Source organism: Patiria miniata, unplaced genomic scaffold (genome assembly GCF_015706575.1).
Source record: "Patiria miniata isolate m_02_andy unplaced genomic scaffold, ASM1570657v1 HiC_scaffold_5, whole genome shotgun sequence".
NCBI lineage: Eukaryota > Metazoa > Echinodermata > Asteroidea > Valvatida > Asterinidae > Patiria > Patiria miniata.
In genome coordinates, this window is record NW_024037072.1 from 16,291,449 (window position 1) to 16,314,072 (window position 22,624).

The 22,624-nt window shown below is 40.3% G+C and overlaps 1 protein-coding gene across 1 annotated transcript; it reads right to left on the minus strand.

The window, feature by feature from the left end:
* Positions 1–20,655: 20,655 nt before the first annotated feature.
* Positions 20,656–22,022, minus strand: LOC119740723 (kiSS-1 receptor-like). Its single transcript, XM_038216110.1, has 2 exons — positions 21,420–22,022; positions 20,656–20,685 (listed from the first exon to the last, which is right to left on the minus strand). The coding sequence occupies exons 1-2, from the start codon at positions 21,726–21,728 to the stop codon at positions 20,656–20,658; spliced, it is 339 nt and encodes a 112-aa protein (XP_038072038.1). The 5' UTR covers positions 21,729–22,022.
* Positions 22,023–22,624: the final 602 nt, after the last annotated feature.

Below are 22,624 nucleotides of genomic sequence, written 5' to 3' on the forward strand. Positions count from 1 at the left end.
GGGTCGTAGGGGCGCTGCATGGATGAGCGTTATGAATCAACTGGTTCCACCTCTGACGGTTGTGAGCTAGGGCCTGTGTTGTGGCAAAGCTTTCTCCGGTCCATTCGGCGATGTTGTCTGTCCACTTTTTCCTCTGTCTGCCCTATCTCCTCTTTACCTGCATGTTCCTCGGAGGATGGTCTTTGACATTCCGCTTGCTCTCGTTAAATGTCGCGAAGCCCGGGGGCCTGCCCGTCACGCGCGCGCAACGCAGAAATTATTTATACCCAACGCAGTGTATATGAGGTAACTTATACGCAACGCAGTGCATATGAAGTAAACGAATGAATGAATGTTGGCCGAAGAGAAACATTTGGTAACCTTTCCCGTTTTTGTCGGAGACAAGAACGTATCCAAAGGGACATTTTTTTCTGACTCACCCTGCACAGAACAAAAATAAACCGGATTGATATTCGTAATCAACAGTTATCACGCTAGAGATTTTGGAAAACCACAGGACTTATTTAGGCCTACGCTTCAGCGAATCCCTCCAGCGCCGTTTAATAATGAAACTTGTGTAAGAGCTTCATTCATATTTCGGAATGCAGACTCACTGTGCATGTACCTACGATGCTCAATTTAATTCGTTCCTATTCCCAGAGCATATAGCAAACCCGCTCGTATTTATATCTTTAAGTCAGCATGCATTTAATTTCGGAAATAACACACATCATTCAATTATTCATGAGTTTGAATGACTTTCTGCATGAAGTGAAGATCACACAGGCCCATGGCCTGTAGGGTATGGGGCTAAATAAACTCGCCAGATGGTGCGAAAGATGAATACACCATGGATTTATTCATAGAGTTGATATGGAGAACACCACCCTCCCCCCACTCCCGACAAGAAATCATACACGAAAAGGACGTGTTGAAATGCAGCATGCGTTTCTGCTTCAATATCAGTAGGGGGCTACAGGAATACAATTATTTCAACAGCCAATTTGGTGCATACGATGAAATGCATTTTGGTGCTTGTAGGCGACGAGATACAAGTAGAAAGGAAGTCTTGTATGGAATCGACAGGACGCATCAATTCATTGATTAGGCTGTCTGTATAATCAGACAATATCAGACACTGTAACTGCCACTGAGATTAAAAAAAAGTGCATACCATAGTAGTGACCATAACACAGGTGGAGAATTATACTCAATCATCGTTTTGCCTGTTTATGTCGGTATTTTTGTTCACTGGGTCAATGTAACACCCACTGTTTTTTTCCTTGGTAATTCTGATAATGACGATCAATCGTTATTGCCAATCGGCTTTTTCCTATGGAAAAGATTTGTTTCGTTATTTTCACTCATGAGTCTTCTCCTTCCAATGAACCAATGGGCAGTCGCTGAATGACGAATCGCAAAACGTAATCCAGGAATAATCGACTTTTGTAACAGTTCGAGTACATCTTCAGGTCAAATATTTTTTTAAATACAGATTGTGGTGTATTAGTCGGACCATTTTAAGGAATTGCGCTTTCCAAACAGATGTACCCCGTTGAGCTGAGCCGTTCCAGAAAACATATTTTATGACAAGCAGTTGACTGTGACACGGCTTTACCCAAAGTACAGCGAGAATATTATTTATCTACATTAACTGTACATTTATGAATCTAGAAGTATGCTCTCGTCTCATACCAGTTTCTGTTTTTCTAGGTTGTGTCTTTCTGTGTCTGACTGTTGTCCATTTTGTACTTTGTCACTGTCTCTGTTTTTCTCGATCATGTCCTCTTGTCTGTCGATAGGTTAGGGTACAAAAGCATGACGCTTCACCTTATACCTAAATGTTGTCGTAAATTTGTTTAAGTATTGATCCATGTACATTATGATACAACATTACATAATTCATTGCATTTTGCTCTGTATAATAAGTTTACACGACATTGTAACATTTTATAGTGTGGAACTATTTGATGGCAACATTGAACAATAAGTGTTTCTACTACTACATATTTACAATAAGATATAACCCACTGATATGCGATAGGGACGTGCAATCTCATGCGTTTAGCTCATTCATTTGTCAATTTTTAAAATTTAGAACACAGAAGTTATCGCATTTTAACTTTAAACTCTAATTTCCACACAATACACGCGCACAGCGCATGCGCTGCACGTTCAAAAACGCTTGCCATTTGGAAATTTACTCATTAGTTTGACAGCTGAAACATGTTCAGCGATGATTGACAGGTACGCTATCTGAAGTACTCCCTATTAAAATACTCCTTATCAAAGCACGCTTCACATGGAACACTGCTTGTCATAATATTTTCGATTATTAGGAAAAACACAAACAGCAATCCGATTGTGTAATTAAATTGAATTTTTAGGAAAAATCGACGGATTGAATTTAAAAACAATTTACTTGTAATCTCGACATCACAAATATATTGTGACTAAAACAGATTGGTTTTAACGATCCATTTTCCCTCGTTGCATAGTATGTTTGAACACAAACGCTACAAAACGCGGGTTTTTTTTATGCAATACTACATGCTCAGACAATCTGTCAGTTGTAAATACTTTACATGATACATTTATCGATCAGTTTTTGGCTGCGCTAAAGAAATATACATTTCTGTAATTCCCGTTCAGCTGTTGCGATAGCGGATAGCTAGGAGCAGAAAACATTACAGAAAGAATTATGCTTATAAAATGTTTTGTAAAAGGTTAATGGTGGTTGTTGGGAATTAGGCAGTTGTTCTTGTTGTTCTTAGGTTTGGAACTAGGATAAACGGACTACACTATAATAATAAATAATTCAGCGTCAAAAAAAGTATTTTTTTTCAAGCCCGAATTACACTCAAAGAACTTCTGCAGTTCCGTCATTACTATTATAACTGTTGTCTGTAACCAAAAACATATATATCATCGAGACCGCAGGACTCTTCCAGGGCCCCGGCCTCGCTTAAATCAAATCGCAACAACTGGAATCATGAATTTGAGCATGAAATTAAATGCAGAGCAAATTAGACAGACTGTCTGCAGACACTCCGTTTGACAAACTGCTCAAGGTGCGTCGCTAGACCCTCAGCGAAAACATGGCCTCAATGTTAAGGTGCCGCTCTGAAGCAGTAAATATCGCGTGGTAAGCTTAATCTTGTTTGCCAAAAAAAAAAATCGGTTCATAGCCAAAAATCAGCCATAATATATAATATCTTTCCTTGGCAAATGTATGTCCTTTAGCAGATATGTGCTATTGAATGGCCCATTGAAAATCATCTGTCAGGTGACATGGCTACCGTCTGTAAATAAAGCTATTATTATTATATTAATTATTATTATTGAATAGGTACATTTGTGAAAGGTTTGTTTTTTGGTACTCATGGGTCATTGTTCTTTTAAACTGAATGCCCGTATTTTGTTGAGAAAGATTTTTTTTTTGTCAGGTAGGGGCACCAGACGACATTGAAATGAAAGTTCCTCAACCATATGCCTCGTCAGATAAGCCCTCCAGGACCACTTCTATTCATCATCAATAAGTGGAGCGTGATATAGAACTCTGAGTATCACCACCTGAGCCGAAAAAAAAGAAGCCAGGGCCACTTGTCAAAGGTGCTGGTAATGCTTTCCAATTTACAGTTGCAATACGGACATGCAGTTATGTCGACAACCAACACTCGCCCTTACAAGCATTGGCAAGAAACACTGGTATGGTATGCGACATAAAAACCAACTGTGAAATCATACCCATTTCCAAAGCCCTTTTCATGTAATACCGTTTCAAACATAACTGAATATATTGTAACAATGTTTATACATTTATCTACCACAATTACAAAGAGCAGATTTGCTTTCCTCTGCAGGATGAGTCCAGTACTCCATTTTTTTTGCAAATTAAAAAAAAAAGTGTCTGCGTAAAACAGTCCCCTTCGTTCGAAGGCTGGTTCCGCTACTTCCAGAAAACAAGCGCAGGGACGAGACCTTCATGTTGTAAAACAAACGACTGTCCATTAAATATCGCTCCTCAAACGGTCTGGCACGACTTTGGTATTCTGACAATTTTATTACGAATTTCAACCGATAACCTATTCTACAGCTTGTCGTCTGGCGTACTTGATGGACTCCGACCGAATGTCATTTTTTTGCGATTCGATTTGTCTTTTTGGCATTTTATACCAGATGCGAGAACAGCGTTATTACATTAGGCCGGCGCTGGAATGTCTGGCGAAGTCATGAAAGGGGTTTGGCGAAGTAGCCTTGCATTTAAAGGCTTGAATTGGTATTGAATTAGGCACGACTATAAAGTGTCGACACTCACCTATGCAGCTCTGGGACAGTAATTCGCTGACAAAGACGACGTTTTAGCCACGGGGTGAAAAGAATAAGCCATTCAATTTTGCACGAATACGGACTTTTCAAAAAAAATCTCAGTCGGCATTACGTTTAAGTTTTACTATAAAGAATTACCGGATAAAAAAGTGCACAATACTTCAAATTGTTCGGTCTTTTAAGTGAGTTATATTTCGACAGATGGTTTGTGTGCATGAGCAAGGCAAAACAAGCGAGAATGAAAGGCAAGCTATATAAAGAAACCCAGACAAGTTTTCTTTACATTTCAACAACGGCAGCTTAAATATTTTGTAGGCTAGGACTGTTTCACATTTGTTTTGTGTGGCTTTAAGATATGACCACACTAGTCTGACGCATCATTTTTGTGGGTGTAAATAGTCCTTTATTCCACACATGCCCTCGGCATATTATATTCCATAAAAAGTGTATAATGACCTTTTCACCAGTAGTTTACTAATGTAATGTTCGTATAAAACCAGTTGAAATAAAATAACAAATTATTACAATTAAGATATTCTTTTTGACAGAAATTTTACACATACAGATTAATCATAAATAAATCACCAGCCAGTTTCCAATTTTTCAAACGTGCAGCTATACATCCGACGATTCCGAATGGAAAAGATTGCGATGCTTTAATTACTTTTGATTAACTACGTGGACAATAACATGGCGATGAAAAGAAATCAGACGATTTGTTTTCAACGTCTCGACAGAAGAGGAAATTGGATATATTATCTTCTTTTGTTCATCAGACCCCAAATTGACCACACGAATTACTTTCATTTCCGTGCCTTTAATTCCGAGAAGGAGCTGCAGCGAGGATGCACAACCGCATAAATCAGAGACTTGTCTGTGTATTGCCCTTGACATAATCCCCAAGCACGATAACAATCTGCTTCTCCTCCAAGAATGAACATGTAATCGGACCTCTTTACACACACACACGCCTTAACCTTATTCCGACACCATGAACAGTGGACTGAACCACGCACCTCCTTCACTTGCCATCAAGAGTCATAGAATTCACGCCGAGCACATTTCTTAATGAACACAAAGCACGATCTCATCGCATATCTGAAGGTTTGAGATATTTTTTAGTCATTGAATACGTTATGTAGCACATAACATCAGGCGCGGATCCAGACGGGGGGGGGGGGGGGGCTGGGGTTTTGGACCCAGGTTTGACTCATAGAAATATATAGAAATAATATATTAAAAATACCCCTGCTCTGACACCAAAAAATATTATGACAATTACACCGGTAATACAACATTCTGAGCCAGCTGGGATACGGGGATATTTGTAATTTTACGGAGGCCAAGTGTCCGGAGAAATAAAAACTGTCTACATTTCAACATTGATTTGCTGATGAACCCCCCCCCCCCCACAACAAATTCCTGGATCTGCCCCTGAACAGTCTTGTGTCCACCTTGCCCATTGATCGCTTGTCTTGCGTCCTGAATGACATGGAGACATTGACAATCCATGAGGCCAACCGCAGGTCAACTGCTTGTTACTGTAGTCCCTAATCATGCAGCCGGATTGTACTGTGCGGTATAAGCTCGATGACAGACCATTTCCATCCCAAAGACGACGACCCTCACATCGAAAGTACAACAGCGTTAGATATGTACGTGATATGTACCGAGGCTGCATGTTTGTCGTCCTATTTCTGGTTCGTTAATCTTTAACTCCGATTGCAAGCACCACGGTTTTTACATTTTGAAGAAATCAGGGGAAAAAAACGCGCTGAAGTGCATTTACCTATGACGGCTCAGAGCTCTTTTTTAAAGTAGACATTATGCAAATGATAAAAATAAACATTTGGACTATAGGCAGCACTTAGTAGGGATGAGGTATCAAAAGGTTTTTTTTTTTTTTTTAAATAAATATCCAGGAGAATACAGTCGCTCCTTTTGATCGCAATTAGATTAAGCAGTTACAATTATAAAAACCATGGAGAATAAAAAGTTAGTGTTTGTTTAGAAGGAAAGGCTGTGCATAAAATAAAAAAAGTAAAGAAAAACTGACCCGTTCGTTACTGAATTGTGACTTTTCAATGGCTATAGAAAAAGAAAAGGGTATTTGTAAATCTTGAGTCTAGTCTACGCTGTCTGACCAGCGTGTCAGACTCTCGAACATAAAAATCCAGAAACAAGTCACCGCTTCAGAAGAAACAAAATTCTTCCAAACGACCCCTGATGCAGAGTTAACTCATTTAATGTATACACTTGCAGACTTCTTATCTTGGCCAATCAAACTATAGGAACAATAGAATTAACAAAGCATGGCAACGAATGAAATCGCGAGAGATGTGATGCTCCCGCTTTTGTACTGACAATTGGACAAAGGAGGCCAGGTCTCCAGCAAAGAAGTCCACACTGCGATTACAATGGCCCGAGACTTACAAATAAACCAAATGGATGCGACTTCCATTCACTCAGTCTGATTTTATTATCCCTCCTCTAATTCCACAGGGTCCATTGCCGATTCAGACACATGCATTAAAAAAACCATTTGAATGATATATCTCCCTATACCATTCCGATAGGAGGGCATGTGTGTTATACTGCATACTGAGTTATTGGAGGCAATGTCCTTAGTATCGAGTAGAGGGCTGAATGAACACCATATAATGACATGGCCATTACAGTACCCTGCGCTGCAACTTTGCTGTCTGTTGTGTTTTAATGAATTGCTTTTGAAATTTTTGTTTATACATATTCGGACCTCTTACACCAAAGAAAAACTCGGATTCACAGTTAGACAATCGGTCTTGATTTTGGAATTTTGGAATTGATCCATTCCATGAACTCAAAAAGGGAAAGTTTACCATGGATGCCAATGCGCTTGACTCGTGTTGTCGATTTAAGAAATCACACAGTGAAGTTGAATTTATGGACTACTTTGCAGCAAGCAGAATAGAGTAGCTGGAACAAATGTGAAAAAAACCCAGTTTATTTCTTAAAGAAATTGAATATAAGTGAACACATCATCTTGCCTTATATATAATCACGATATCGACCACTCCTTGCTGATGCCCAATCATCTATTCAACTTAGAAGACACTGATATGCCATCCATGAAACTACTCAGGAGAAAGCTACCCGTAATTTAGCCGATCTAGCTTGAGATTAATGATCTCAACGTGAAATTCAAATTGAGTCAGAAAAGACACAGGGCCTTCCTAAGATGTCAACCATATGCAATAATATCAGCCGCTGATAATGGTAACCAGTTGAGGTTCTCCCTCAGTTTCTGGGACCGTATGAGGGGCAGGCCCGGGCCGGAAAGACAAGCGATCCTCGAACCTCCCCCAAGACCGTGCGTCTGCATACGAATCGTGATTAACGACAAGGTGCCTTAATGATCTCTGGGCCGGGAGCAACCGATATCCCAGCGAGGGTCTTCATCGCCAGAGATAGCTCCCCTGCAACACCCCCCCCCGTCCTCTCCTTTCAAACACCTCCATTCTCCTTCCCTTTTAATAAGTAATGAGAGAGAGAGAACACAACCTGCTTGTTTTTACACCTACGTTTTTTTCCCTTTTCTTTCTAACATTATATTCTAGTCCCATTGCTCGCCACGCTCCGGTTACACAGTAACCCAACCCAACGCATTTAGGGTCGCAGCAGGGACACGGGATGTTTAATGTCATAGCATTTAAGCAGATGAGTAGGAAAACAAACAGAGGCAAAGTGAAAGAAAACACCAAAAGTTGTCTATTCTCCGAGACGACACAAATCACCTTAACACCAAAGCACAAGCAAAGACGTAGTGGATAATTATGGTGCGCTTTCAATATCTTGTATTTACATTTTCTCCGCGGCATGCAGACATTCATATACCGCCGGCGCCACATCTTTGATATTTTCCCTGCCGTTTCAAAAGGAAGAATCTGTGCCAAACCCCTCAGGATTCGTATAATACTACTAGCTACAATTGCACTGTCGGCAGTTTCAAGCCCTGAGGCTTATTAAACTCAATACGGGCAATCAATCCGCCTTTGATCGCGACCTCTTTTTGGTCACTTATTCAAGTTATACCTAGTTTAGCCAGAATAGTCCTGAAAAGGATTGCGTACAACGTACTCGAACCACTTAATATATCTTGGAGCAGAGCTATTATTCCACAACCGATGACCATGCAAAACATTGACCCAACCCACACCTTAAATTGATGCCGCGAGCCATAAAGTAGTCGTATCTGTATTTTTGAATGTATATCATTATCCAGGGGGCTTCAGCGCCAAATATGTTAGAAATGCTGCCATTGCTTCAAACAAAACCTGACCAATATATCAGTGTTGGAAACTGGATTTGTGTAACCGATTACAAAAGAACGTCCACACACTTTTGGCGGGCTACGTAGGCAAGTGAAAGTATGATCGCGAAATTTAAAAACATGCACGTCTTTGATTTCATAACGTTAGTAACTTATTTGATCTGGGAACAATGTCCGATTCATCCAGGTTGTGCCGAATCTCTGGATAGTTCAGCAGTTTTTAATTGTTAACTACAGTATTCAGTTTCAATAGGATCAAAAGAAGGTATCCCAGCTTGGATCGTATTTCCGCGTGCGTCTGTAGGTGTGAAGTGGACAATTGCCACGGATTTAGTTTCCATCTTACGGCTAAGGTTGCTACAAACGGGATTAATTTTGAAAAAGTCTTCAATAATGTGATTTGAGGCTGTAAACCCTACTCTTTCGAAAGCCCCTTTTTTCACCTATTTGGACATATGTTTAAATTGTACTGTTGGCTTTGAACTAAAGAAAATGAAGCTGTTTGATACGTGTGTATATCAACCACACATTATTGTTATCAAATCGACATCAAGCTCGATATTGAAATGGTTCTGCAAGTGAAGGGTTCAACATAAGCAGCATTAAATTCGGATGAATTAAAAACAGATTTACAATCACTAATCAAACGTTAGCAAATATTACAACCTACTGCAAATTAGGTCAAGATCTACTAAAATCAAGGTTTGTTTTTAAGTTTCCGAGTAGCATGACAGCATCCATCTTAAAAGATGGAAGGACAAGGGAAGTACATATTGAAACGGACAAGGAAAATCTACACCATTTTAAACAAGCCACAAAGGACAGTATGGTATTAACCATTCAATAAATGTCACCGGGAAAATTCCAAGCCAAGACAAACTAAAAACGTCGTGGACGTCAAAAAATAATGATGGATTTGGCCGCCTCCTGCTCAACACTGGGACACAACATTACGAGTATAAATTTTAATGGTCTGGGTCATCGGCGGTGGGCAGAAAATGCGTTCTTGGACCTAACATATACATGTATAGCCTAAGTGTGCGTATTTACGGATAGTATGGGAACCAGTTACCTGATTTAAAAAAAAAGAATGGGTACCCGGGTACCTGTTAAAGAAATCCCACCCCAAAATTCAAATCTGGGAAGTTGCTGTCCAGATTGTTCGTAAAGGTCCACACGATAATACTACTACATGTACATCGGTGCATCAATGCAGCAAGATACACGATTCTACACTGTACAGTAAGCTTTATAGCTTTATGGTGTAAACTGCAACTTTTGCGTGCGTCATTGATGTGAAATATGTTTGTCTGAGATTGTCTGAGAAGTTAATTTATAAAGTTGGTTACGAGTACCCGATCCCATAATCTGGAACCTGTTCCTGACATCAACGATTGGGTACTCGGGTATCCGCTTCCGATGCACAGCCCTTATATAGCCTGTCTTGTCTCGCTCTTTTACTGTCAGCCTTTTGTTAAATCGAGAATATATGAATGTCTTACATCGGATACATCATTCATTTTAATATCGTATATAATGAACACACATGCTGTATAATTGGAGGACGGATTGGTTTACAAGCGGTGCCATGTAATTCCCTTGTGCGCAAAAGGCATGCACATCAGATCGGCGTCTGTTATCTTCACCTCGATCGTGACTACCAAACTTTCAGATCCTGCGAAATAAGCATGCCAATGTAACTGTGACGTAATTGTTCACAAGTGTTTTAATAGTTATTCTGATTCGTTTACGTTTTGCATAAACTGCTAGACGCTTGAGAGATAGGTTGCTACACAATACACATTCTTTGAACACATTCTTGCTTACTATGGAAACAAATTCCGTAATTATGAATGTATGCTCAAGGCAGATACCGGCTTCCTTATTCCATGTCAGCCCAGACGTCTGTTTACCCATCAATGAATGGTCGTCCTAATCAGGTCACGTAATTGGCAAGACTACCCCCAACATTTTGGACACGATCAATTCCCCTATGGTCCCCACATTCTTGCCGGGGACTAATATCACATTCATGAGCTCGTATTCAATTGCAACATCCAACAGGGAGAACAGTGGCGGACAGACAAGTTTAATTATTCGCGTAATTGGAAGAAGGCGTAATCGTGTGGGGTTGGTATTGACCTTAAGAACATGATCGCGCACCGGGGAATTCAAAAAAGCCTAACAAAATAAAACGGAAGCAAAATGTAATCGATGCTTGGGGATCATTTAAGGTCCCAATCACGTCGTTCCATGTAATGAGCTTCACGTGTCAAACAAAGAGCGCCACACTAAAGAGGGGTTCTGTGTCAAAGCAGAGAATTTATAGCATCGTTGCTGTGATGAAAGTATTTTACCCGGGCATAGTTATTGGCAAGCCGCCGAAGACACACCACCATAGATAGCATCATGCGTTCTAAAGGTTGAGATTAAAAGGTTTTTCATTATAAAAGTACCAAACAAAGGAGCTGTTGCGTGATCCACCTCTTTCCGAGCAACAAGAATGACCCCAACCGGTTTTGTTTGCAGGTTTTTGCTAGCAACTGTCCAGAAGCATAAGTAAGTATTAGTCCGGAAGCAATTACACTGAATCCAAAAACATAATGCTATCTCAAACCGTTACAAATAATTTCCCGAAAACAATATATCGCCTAATTGGTAACCAACTATACCACAAACCATCAAACTAAATATATCTCAAACCATTGCATTATTTTGATATACTATGGTGCATCCTTTTTTTTAAAATACAAAACAAAAATCATAGTCGATATCACGATACTTATTCGTAAGTCAAAGGCCGCAAGAAAGGATAGGCCTACGACTTGGCGAAGAGAGAGAAAAAACCCCAACAATCTGCCGGTTGTAAGCGATTTCATTTCAGGACACGTATGCGACTATGTACCATGCACTAGAGAGCTACAACAGCTACTCGTATCTAGGGCTAAAGCACGCGTAGGAGCAGGATCCCTGGCGCAGTTCGTCTGCCAACTGCTTGATCTTTGCTAAAAAGGATCACTCTCCTAAACCATTTGTATAACCCTTGAAAGCATTATTAGACGCTCTGGCGGCTCAAGAACGGAGTCACCCGATATGTCAGATACAGCCAAGGGATCTCCAGTGACGTTTGAAATATATAGATAAACGCACAAAATTTATTAACTACTGTCTGCATTTGATAAAAGCACCTTTGATAGGAAATAGTTTTTTTTTCGGACTCGAGTCCTGTCCGTAGATACCCATATGTCATGGGTATCAATTTATCATTTCTAACCCTGTTCTTTGCTTCCCTTCTATAGAAGAAATTTGGAGTAAGGAATACGATTCATGACTCATAGGCACATGTGGGGAATATACAACACGCATATTAATGCTTTCCGATCTGTGTTCCTCATTTGGATTTTTTCCCTGTCAGGCCAGAATTGAATATGACAAATACCAGAATGAGTGATAATTCAGACATTAAAAGACTAATTCTATAAAAAGTCAAATGTAAATAAATTACCCATAACATAGATTATTCTTGTGAAACGGTTTACAAAGATTGTAAACAAAGATGGTTAAACCCATAAATCATATCGCACCACCGACATTTTCTTCAATAAATATGTCCTATGTAAAAATCACACCGGGACTGGAAAATCACAAGACGTACACAGAGGACTGTTAGTTATTTTTGAAGTCACACTGAGGTAAAGCAATTTTGGCGGACTGGCCAGCTTAATTAACTGTATACGAAAACTCGCATAAAAAAGATATTGCATTGGTAGGCGTGGTCTTTGAGTATTTTGATTAATTCTTAACTTGCTAATGCATATTGCATTTTACTTTGTCCCAACGGAATAGTCGAACTCCCCGATGTTTTTGTTACCTTCAGTTAAATTGCTTTCTGTTTATACCATACACGCAGCCTGTTGTATAAGCAGACACATCAGCAAGTAACTATCCCTCTTATTTTCTCCAATACACACTCAGGGGAACCTGTGTTTACAAGTCCCGCTTGAATCCAGCGATTTTATTTTTTTCGAACGCTCTGGTTTGTCTGGTAAAATATCGATCACCGCCTACTGTGCTGACTCCATAATGGAAGGGCGTGTTTCGCAAGTTACCTGGGCGCAACCTATCAGGCATACACACACAACCCTCTCGGTTGCTATAGCACCTTTAACATCCGCGGGCTTTCAGGCTCACGAACTCCGTGATAAAGAGGGTACGTCAGCCAAGCCAATCAATACAAAAGAATTGAGCTAACTTGATGAAGAAGGGGAAAGTGGCACACTGAACCTTGGAGGAAGAACTATTTCCTTTGGGGTGAGCGAGACGCAAGTAATTCGCCAACAATGCGAGAAGGCCGATTCATCAAGTCTTCCGCAAATACATCACGGGGCCAGGTAATCAAGTGACCGTAGGAAAGTAGCAGCACTTTGCTTTGGGAAAGTCTGCGAACACAAACACAGGCGTGAAACAAGTCATATGTATGCTGCAAATGACACCAAGGTCGAACAGTTTCATGGCGTGGCAGACAGATTGTTTTCAGGACAGTGCTTCAGCTTAACTTCATGCAGACCTACTATCTGCGAATTTTTTGATGTATTTGTATTTGTATTTGAGTGCCTACACTGACGGAAAGCAAATTGGTTGTTGCGAGTCGCCACAAAAGCAAATTATCTCAACTGAGTTAGTTCCTAAACCCAACAAATGATGATCCTTTTGAAATTGTTAAATTACTGCAGGCGGTTTGCTGGCGAATGCATTATTAGGAAGAGTGTCCGGAAGGCAAGCTCATCGCCCAAATTGATGCAGCAATTGCCAATGGTATAAAAATAACTCTATGTTTACAACTCCCTATATCTCTATATATATTCTCCTCCGGTCTGCTGTTTTTTCTCTTCTTTTCGCTCCTAGTTGGGCATGTACACTTCACTTCGTTTATACACTCTGCAGATAATTCAGATAATTGTTCATATCTTTGTTTTCTTGTTTGTCCATTCATGTTTGTTTTCTTTGTTTTGACTTGGCATGGCAGTATAAGCCGTCGGCTTCTGCACATGCCACCATATTGCTGCTTTAATAATTGATTATCTGTTAACGAATCTTTGATTTGTGGATTATTTACATTACTTGTTGGTTAATGTATTATTTTTTTTCGCTCTGTTCTTCCTTTATCTATCCCCGTTATATATTATCTTCTTTTATGCTCCTTATTCAGTTTCTCATTAATGTTATTATTTCATAGACTCATTGTTCGTTTTGTATAATGCTCAGCAATATTGGAATAAATGTATGTATGAATGAATCAAAACATTATATAAGTGGGAAGGATCGGTTTCTAGAAGGTACCAGGTTGGAATCCTGTCGAAAGACTTCCTTTTAATATTAGGCCTATGCAAGAATTTGTACCGTTGAAGTTGTTTCATTACAAAGCAAAATAGGCTAACGTGTTTTTTTTTTGGTGCTGTTGACATCTACCGGCTTCGCTTATTACGTGTTATTATAATATTTTACCGCCACGCTTAGAACGTGGAATTGTGACGTAAAAGTCTCGATTATTAACGAAGACTGGACACGGAAACGACGACGAACGACTGAAATGGGCGCACGGATGCAGTAAATGCTAGCTCCTCGTCTTATTTCCTGTCTTAACAAATCTGTCCTTGCCAGCATATCTCCGTTGCTCACTCATCAGCGACGGAAGACACGGATGTGTTTTTTTTTTTTTTGCTTTGATGCGGCGGCTGCCCCTTCGCTGCTCCTCCGGACAAACTGAGAAATGGACAGTCCAATAAGGGGTCTGTCACAGTGGGCCTACACGCCTGCTTTGTTGGGTAAGTAATGATTTATCATTTACTCATTTCCATCTGAAGGAGATTGGAACTAAAACCAGTTGTTTAATGTTATTTATGTTGAAGCCGATAGGTCTCTTTTTAATTCTACAAAATGCACTGACAACCAAAGTCCGTCTGCACACATTAAGTCACTGATTTTTTATATCTAAGGTTTATTCTGCCCATTACAATGTTGTAAATAACGGGGTGGGGATCATTAGATATTATAATAGTTGTCATCATGAAGATGACCTCGTTTTGCACTGCGCTTTCGCCTCCTGAAGTATTGCTTACATGACTATAAAACAATTTATACAATCAACGTGCAGAGTGCGTGATAGGGTGAAGTATACTGGAGGGTGAATTCAACACTTGGCTTCGGCAAAAAAGGAAAAAAAGCGTTGACAGGGGGTTGGTTCGGTTGTTGTGACGATGAAAAATGAAAACCAGCGCGGGGGAAGGCAGAAGCAGCATGGGCCATTAAGGATGACAGGACCGCGTATTTATCACGCTACCGCAGGCTAATGTGAGTGCGATTTCGTGTTGCCACTACGGGTGACTCGAGATCATTAATGTGATGGTCGCTTGATGTGTCTCCTTTGCCGCTGTAAATCTTTGCGGTGCGTTGGATCCTGGACGGGGAGGGCAAAGCTTGCACGTGTTTGCCCCGTTTGAGCAGGTTGCGGTATCGACAGGGCGTTCCTTGACAAACCAGGACGTTTTTAGATAGTAGTAGCATGTTGAAACCAGGGAGTCCGTGCAGGAACTCCAGAGGGCGTTCTAGGGCCAATATTTACGCAAAAGCACTTCTCGTGCACGCACTGGTTCGAGCGTCCTACTTGGACACATGGGCGCGATCAATATTTTTTTTCTAAAAGCAACGTTGTGCATTCACATGGACAATGGCATAATACTCAAGGAGATCATGATTAAGATTTGTTTTCTTAGGAACTTACCGTTGCCCGCCAATGAGGTGACAGTACATGTACTTTAAATTAATACTACATGTACAACTGTGATAGCTGTCCTCATTGGTAAAAAGTAGCTGAGGATAATTACATAATATTTAACTTTTTGTAAGGTGCTTAACACACTTTCCCACATTTTCCAGATAACATGTAACAAATAGGGAACAATTGATAAGAACGGCGGACTTGTATTCGAGTCACCAAACATTGAGTCTCAGTCCGAGTCAACTCTTCCGAGTCCAAGTCATGAAGGTCGAGTCCGAGTCCCGAGTCACAAAGGTCGAGTCCGAGTCCGAGTCACGAGTCACCTATTAATATATATTGGAAATCAAGTTTGAGGTACGACAAAAACCTCACAGTATAAATGTTTCAATTTTTTCACAGCTTTTCTTTAATTTAATGAACTGGAAATACACGTATAACATGTCAAATAAGGCAAGTTACCAGTGTATGGAAAGGATAATCTGGGACCAAACACTATCAAGTTTGCATTTACGCATCATCAAATTAAGTGTAGACGCTGGGGTACATGTTTCGATACATTGATTTCCCAAATCAATATATCGGAAACAAGCCAGCCGCACGCGCTGTGTATGTACATTACTTAGATGTGTTTCTTCTGCACCGCACGGACTTTATCGCAGTGTCGCTTGCTCAGGAGAGGATCGTCTTCAAAATGTAATTTGTAATTATTGAGGAAAAAAAGTGATTTGTGGTAATTTTGGTCGAGTCCCGAGTTACGCAGGTCGAGCTCGAGTCCAAGTCCGAGTCCGCAGGGTAGGGTCGAGTCCGAGTCAGTTGTCATCGTGACTCAAGTCCGAGTCCAAGTCACAGAAAATGGGACTCGGGTCGGACTTGAGTCCGACTCATGAGTCATACAAATCCGACAAAAGGTTCTTAAATTCCTTGTAAGATAACACGAAATAGCGTTTCTGTCTTTTTTTGGGGGGGGGGGGGGTTCTCACGTCCAAATCTAAACATACAAAATACCGATCGCTGATAAATAACTGTAATGTCGGCAAGTTCTTAAAACGGATCGGTGAAGGGTTCCAGACGTTTATTCGGTTGCTCTCTGAAATGGTTTGCGTGCCGCAGACGATTCTGGGCATATCAATTTATGTGAAAGACAGTCAGTCTCAATATCACCACTCGAGCATGACATAAAGAGGGGCTCGAGACGACACTAATATTATTTTGTTCTTTATACCCACAAGCGTGTCATGTAGCTCCTCTACTCCATCAGACACCGACCTTTCCGTGTTTTCAGGGAGAATAACATTCCGTCGGGACTTCGATCACGAACAGCCCGTTACCCAGGTGCCCCCGGTGCCAAAGTGTCTGCTTTATTGTGCATTGATTCACCTGTAAAATATTGCCTCAATTTGTCTCCGCAAAACTCAGCCAATTCTCCTGCATAATCCTCGTGATGCCTCGAGATGGCCTTGGCGGGGTGTTATTGTTCCCCTCCCCAAACTTCAAGTTTCTTACTACAGAGTGGTCCAAAACAATGTTTACACTTTTCCAGACGCTGGTTTCTTGGAATTGGGGAGACGTGTTTAAAATGCTTCAAGATATTCCTAAACTACAGCATCTTCGTGGTATATTGTGAAAACGGCGCTGAAAATAAAATCTAAATTAAGATATGTTGATGGTTTAAAGACAGATGTTCAAAACCCAGTGTATCCACACGCAAGTCTATGAGATATGGTCAACACAATAGCACTGTGCACACACACAATTGCCATAATTATAATAAGGTGTACATGACTGCCATAGACGTGGACAAACTCGTTTTTGACAATCTGTCTGTAAATGGCCGCTATTTCTTACATTGAGCATTATTTTCAACCCGTTCTCACCATATACCAGAAGATCTTGTAGTTTAGAAATATCTTAAATCAATTTCAACATGTCTCTTGAATTTTTGAGAAATATGGCTCTGAAAAAGTGTATACCATTTTTTTCTGCACCACCCTATATCCCCTTTGGCGTCCTCACTGAATCAAATGCAAATAATGACTTCAGCGGAGTGACCCCACGGCTAATGCTTGCTACTTCTAATGAAGGGGGAAAGGGCTTTCATCTGCGCTTATTATATATATCCCTTCAAAGCCATAAACAAGAGATAAAACACTGTCCAACCCGCGATTGGTGATCTCTGCGGCCGTCATATACAAACTGTCAATAATGAAAGTCGGTGATTGAATTGGGCAGGTCGTATGCATCCGCTGCGGAGCTCTTTAATAATTCATCGAGAGGCTTGTTTTTATGATTGGATTCTAAAAGTAGACTTTGCGGAGAACATATACAGACTCGAGGACAGGACAAGGTCTGTCTGCAGCGCAGACTCTCTAGGTTGTCTTTACAATACTTAAAACGAAATAACTTGGTTTTTGAGTTAAGGCTGATTTTCCGAAGAGGTGACAAACAAAATACGACAAAACACGATAAATTCTGTGGTTGTTTTCCCCGTCAAACATGCAAGTAAAAGGAGGTTAATGTAAATGATATTTTTTTAAGGGTACTCTTACAAAATGACTGTCTTTCTTTTGAATAGCGAAGATCGTAATTTGTGACTTGCAAAAGGTGCATTTTACCACAATAATGGAGATAAACAAATTCGCATGAATGCGAGCTCACCAATGCGCATAACTTGGAGAGACATGGGCCTACTACAGTTTCGCTCAAAGGCAAAACACGGCTACAAATCAAATGCATTCAAGTTCGTTTAATGGAAAGGCAACATAACACTTGTTTTCATCATCCGCACAAAACTGCATCTCCTGCACCTGTATATGATTTGAAAGTGACGCGCAATTGTCACATTATTCCGCACCGATATTCCTCCTCACGACGTTGCTTCCCCAGTTGATTGATCGGGCTTGCGAGGAAAGTAATGTACACACGTAGCGGCGCTTCCAGTGGTTATAGTGAGAGAGGGCAGATACAAGACAGGATTCTGGTTATTAATTGTTGTTGGTTCTAAACTCACACACAAAAAAGGTACGCAAGGCACAACAGCCCGGAACTGCAGAAGAGACTGTCAAAGTTCAAGTCCAGAGGTGACACAAAGCAGCACTTCTTTAATAATATAGGCTTTCGATCTTTCACATATTTGATGTAGAACTATTGATTTCTCGGGAGAATTACTCCATCGTTAAGACGATGAACCGCGAGATGACACGACGTAGCCTATAATAGACTTGACCATTTTTTTTTTTTTTTTTACTTATTTATATTAATTTTTTCTTCACATATAAAAGTACAAGCTTTGCAAACTGTCAATGAAAGTGCATCCCCCTTAAGAAAAAGAAAGAAAGAAACGTGGTCACTGCAGAGATTGTTTTGGGTCAGTTATATAGAAATTGACGGAAGAGAGGCAGCTTTTATCGAATTACAATAAAAGGGTCTCCTAATGAATGGAATACGACACCGCTGCCCGCTATACAGTTGGCAGCTGATCTGAAAGTTCCAGCCAGGTTCTGTATATTATCTCGGCACTTAAATCTCGGGTAGAAACTGACAAATCGGCTGAAAGCTGTGACATAAAAAAATAATTCGAAAATTGTGAGAAGGGGCTTTGAGACGAGAACAGTTACCAATTCCCAACTTGGTAGGCCCACGTCAACTGTTATCTAGGAAGCACACAATCACCATTACAGGTTGAAACCACCCGGGGTGCAGAGGATGGATGACCTGAGTCGCACTGTCGTAGAACAAAGACACCGGATACGCCAATGAAAACAGCCATGGCATTACCACATCGATCTCCTTCACAGCTTTTTGGAGGTGAGGGTAAATCACATTAGGGCACAGCCATGCAATTGTTTTCAGGAAACACGCTATTTATAGTGGACGGTTTATAACCATCCCGATTTATTCTTTCCCCCCGATAATGGAAAAGAGGGTCTTAATGAAAAAAAAATAGAAAAAAAGCTGTAGTCGGGGTTGTTTCGGTTCATCCCTTCACTTTGTTTGATCATCACGTGCTTGCCCCGAGCTGTGTTTTATTCAATTTAAGAGGTGATTAATGTTGAACTTCAACCCTTACATCGAATTACCGTGTGTTGGTAATGTGATTGCCGGACTAAGATGAAAATTTATGGGGGAAATTAAAAGCGATTTCCAAACCACGAGATTTTCGGTAAGGAACTCGGCACATATATACATCTACAGACTAGACGTGCCTACGCCTTACAATTGAGGAAAATTGCATAAAAGGTGAATAATAACAGTAATAACCTTCAGCCAAAATTTAATGATTAACTCTTGCAATCTCCATCCATTCAATTATTGAGCAAGAGAAGGCACAATTGTTTGAAATGTTGGCACATATATTGCAGAGGCGGCTTAAATTTGGTAGAAAAAAAATCGGTATAGCGGTATTGAAAACATTCAAAGTTTCTAATAAATATTTTCACTAGGTTCCGCGTAAAGCAAGTAAAAGCGAAAATCATACTCATACCATTACTCAGGAAATCTCCGAAACACTTAAAGGTTTTGCAACACATTCGAAATTCTAGCTTTTCTTTGAAGCAAAAATTTAAAAACAAATCATCACTGTGGAACATTCCGGTGTTTCGGCAAAAAAAAAAAAGATATCTGATAAAAAAAAATCGATGTCGAAAATTAAAAAAAACCCACAATAATACGATAAGTAGGCCCTACTTGTTCATAGTCACACTTATGTTTAATACTGCAATAGCGGAAAAATTCTTATATTTGAATTACAATTTGAACGAAAACAAATACATTTCCAAATTTTAAAGTAACTGATATTTTCGAAGCGTTCAGCAAGTAATCGTGTATGGTAAGATACCAGCCAAACACAAGTGAATTAACCTTAATTTCGTAAAAGAGTTTCCAACATGTGTCGTTATTTCATTATGGCTTTAAAAAATGACAGCACAAATGACAAAATAGTCTTCTTGTTTTCAATTCCTTTTTAAATGCAAACAAACATGCACTGGAATATTTCAGTTTCGGTTTCTCTGTTCGACTATTTGTACATCAAACAGACAGTCCGATGAGTGATGATTTGTTTGTATCGATCAGTTTCAGAATTTTATTTCTCCTTATAAATATAATGCACACACTCAAGAAAGGTGAATGCCGTTCCCATATCGTGCAAGCTGACTTAATATTTCCCCCATCTACTGACTTGTTTTTTTTGGTTTTAATTAGAATACAATTTAACAAAAAATATTTCATTCTGACATCAGCCCCCCGTTCAAGGTGCATATTACTAACTGATGTGCCCAATATCTTGCTGTGTCTAGTAAATGAAAACAGCATGCGCACAACGGAAAATTGGCCATCAAAGTCCACACGTTGTTGTTTTAGGAATGAGGGTGCCCGTCAATGTGAGTTCCATGATTAGATAATAAACCGGTTTTATTTTTAATTTACGTACGGGTTTTTGTGTTTTTTACTTTTGACTGGAGGTGGGGTGGTTGTGTTTGGTTGCTGTTTGTGTGAAACCAGCGTTTTATGGTATCTCTCAGAGAGATTCAGCCGATTTCAAATTATGATTCGTGCGTTTCAGGGTAAACACTAGATAGGTAAATTTTATTCAAATTCAATAATGGTTCAATAAAGGGTGCAAAGGTTTGAGGAACAGAGCTTAGGTAAAAAATCTAACCGACTGTTTCCCAATGAGAAGGTATTTTTTAAATATCTACATTTGACATAATATTTTGAGTTCAAATTAAATACTTGGTATTTTAATTTCTGAACCATATAGCTGGCCTACACCATACTCTTGAAAATGTCAATTTTAAAAAGTGAATTCATTTTAAACAGCCTGACTTCAAACGCCGAGATGTAGCGGAGAATTTAGAGCTCTAATCGTTGCATAAATTTGAAACTTCATGGCGCCACGTACGCCACGTATACTCAGTACATCTGCAAAACTTTGTGAAATGCTTTAATATTTATGGTATCGAATCTGTTTGTTTGAAGGCTTGGTGAAGAAAATAATGTAGGCCTAACCAGAAGACTTTTACTCACCGCCTGCGTGTAGCTGGCAGCCCGACACAAGAAATCGCCAAGCTCCCAAGTGTTGGTCACGTGGAGCGTGGCTGTCGGGATGACACAGATGACAAGTATGGCGATGTCCGTCAGCGCCAAGCTGGCCACAAAACTGTTGGTGACAGTCCGCATGTCGCGGTGGCGGAAGATGATGTGAAGCACCAGGGAGTTACCAGTTATCCCGACAGCGGCGATCAGGATCATGACGATGGGGAACAGCACGGCCGACGCACTCTGCTGAGGCTGGTCAGAGTCCGTGCAGTTGTTCAGGCATTCCAATTCCGCCATGGCTTCAGTTGCCGATAAATTCACTCAGGACTGTCGAATCGAGCCAGTGTCACAACGGAGGAAAAAGGCCCCAAGAGAGCGACAGATGCAGATGGATTAAACAATTACGAGGAATCGTTCAGAAGCAGAAAATCTTTGGGAGATCGTGATAGAGCTAGAGCCCACCTAGGCAGCAAAACATGAAGCAAGGAATCGAGGTTGTGGCAGAAAGGCACATCAGAGGTATGAGCGACTGCTCCGCCTATTGAGAGGGGCCGAGACTAGCTACGGAAAGAGTGAGCGTGCGACGGCCAACACGTGTCGTTTTGTATGTGCGCGCACAATGCTGTTTCATTGAGAAGCCTTTGGGTCGTCGCTAAAAGCCACGCACACAGCCAGCTGCTGGTCTGAAATGCGCATGCGCGTGCCAAGTGCACGTTCCAGTCTTCAGCTGGGAATCGTCACGTGATTCTACGTCTCAAAGGCGGATGGAGAAGACGAAGATGCATCAACTAGAGCATGAGTGAGTGTTGATTTTTTTTTATTCATTTGAAATAAGACATTAATTATTCGTTAATTAATAACAGGAATGTTGTTTTCCAATTATAGTCTGTACTAATATCTCCTGTGAAGCCTACTCACACAAAATCCAGTATGGGACAGGTCAGACTACAATTAAGTAAATATGCATTTCAATTGGGAACTCCATTAACAGAAAAAAAAATGAAATTAGTAACCTTCCCCAAGGAAGAGGCAGTGTTTGCAAATCAGTCTTGAATGGCCTGGAACAATTCCATATCTAAATTAGCATAATGGGCAAACACTGGCAGGCCTGGAACCATCAAGGATTTTAAGGACTAGCCATGAAACGTCGGGTGCAGTTTATAATTTTCTTTTTCGACAGATTCGCAGATACT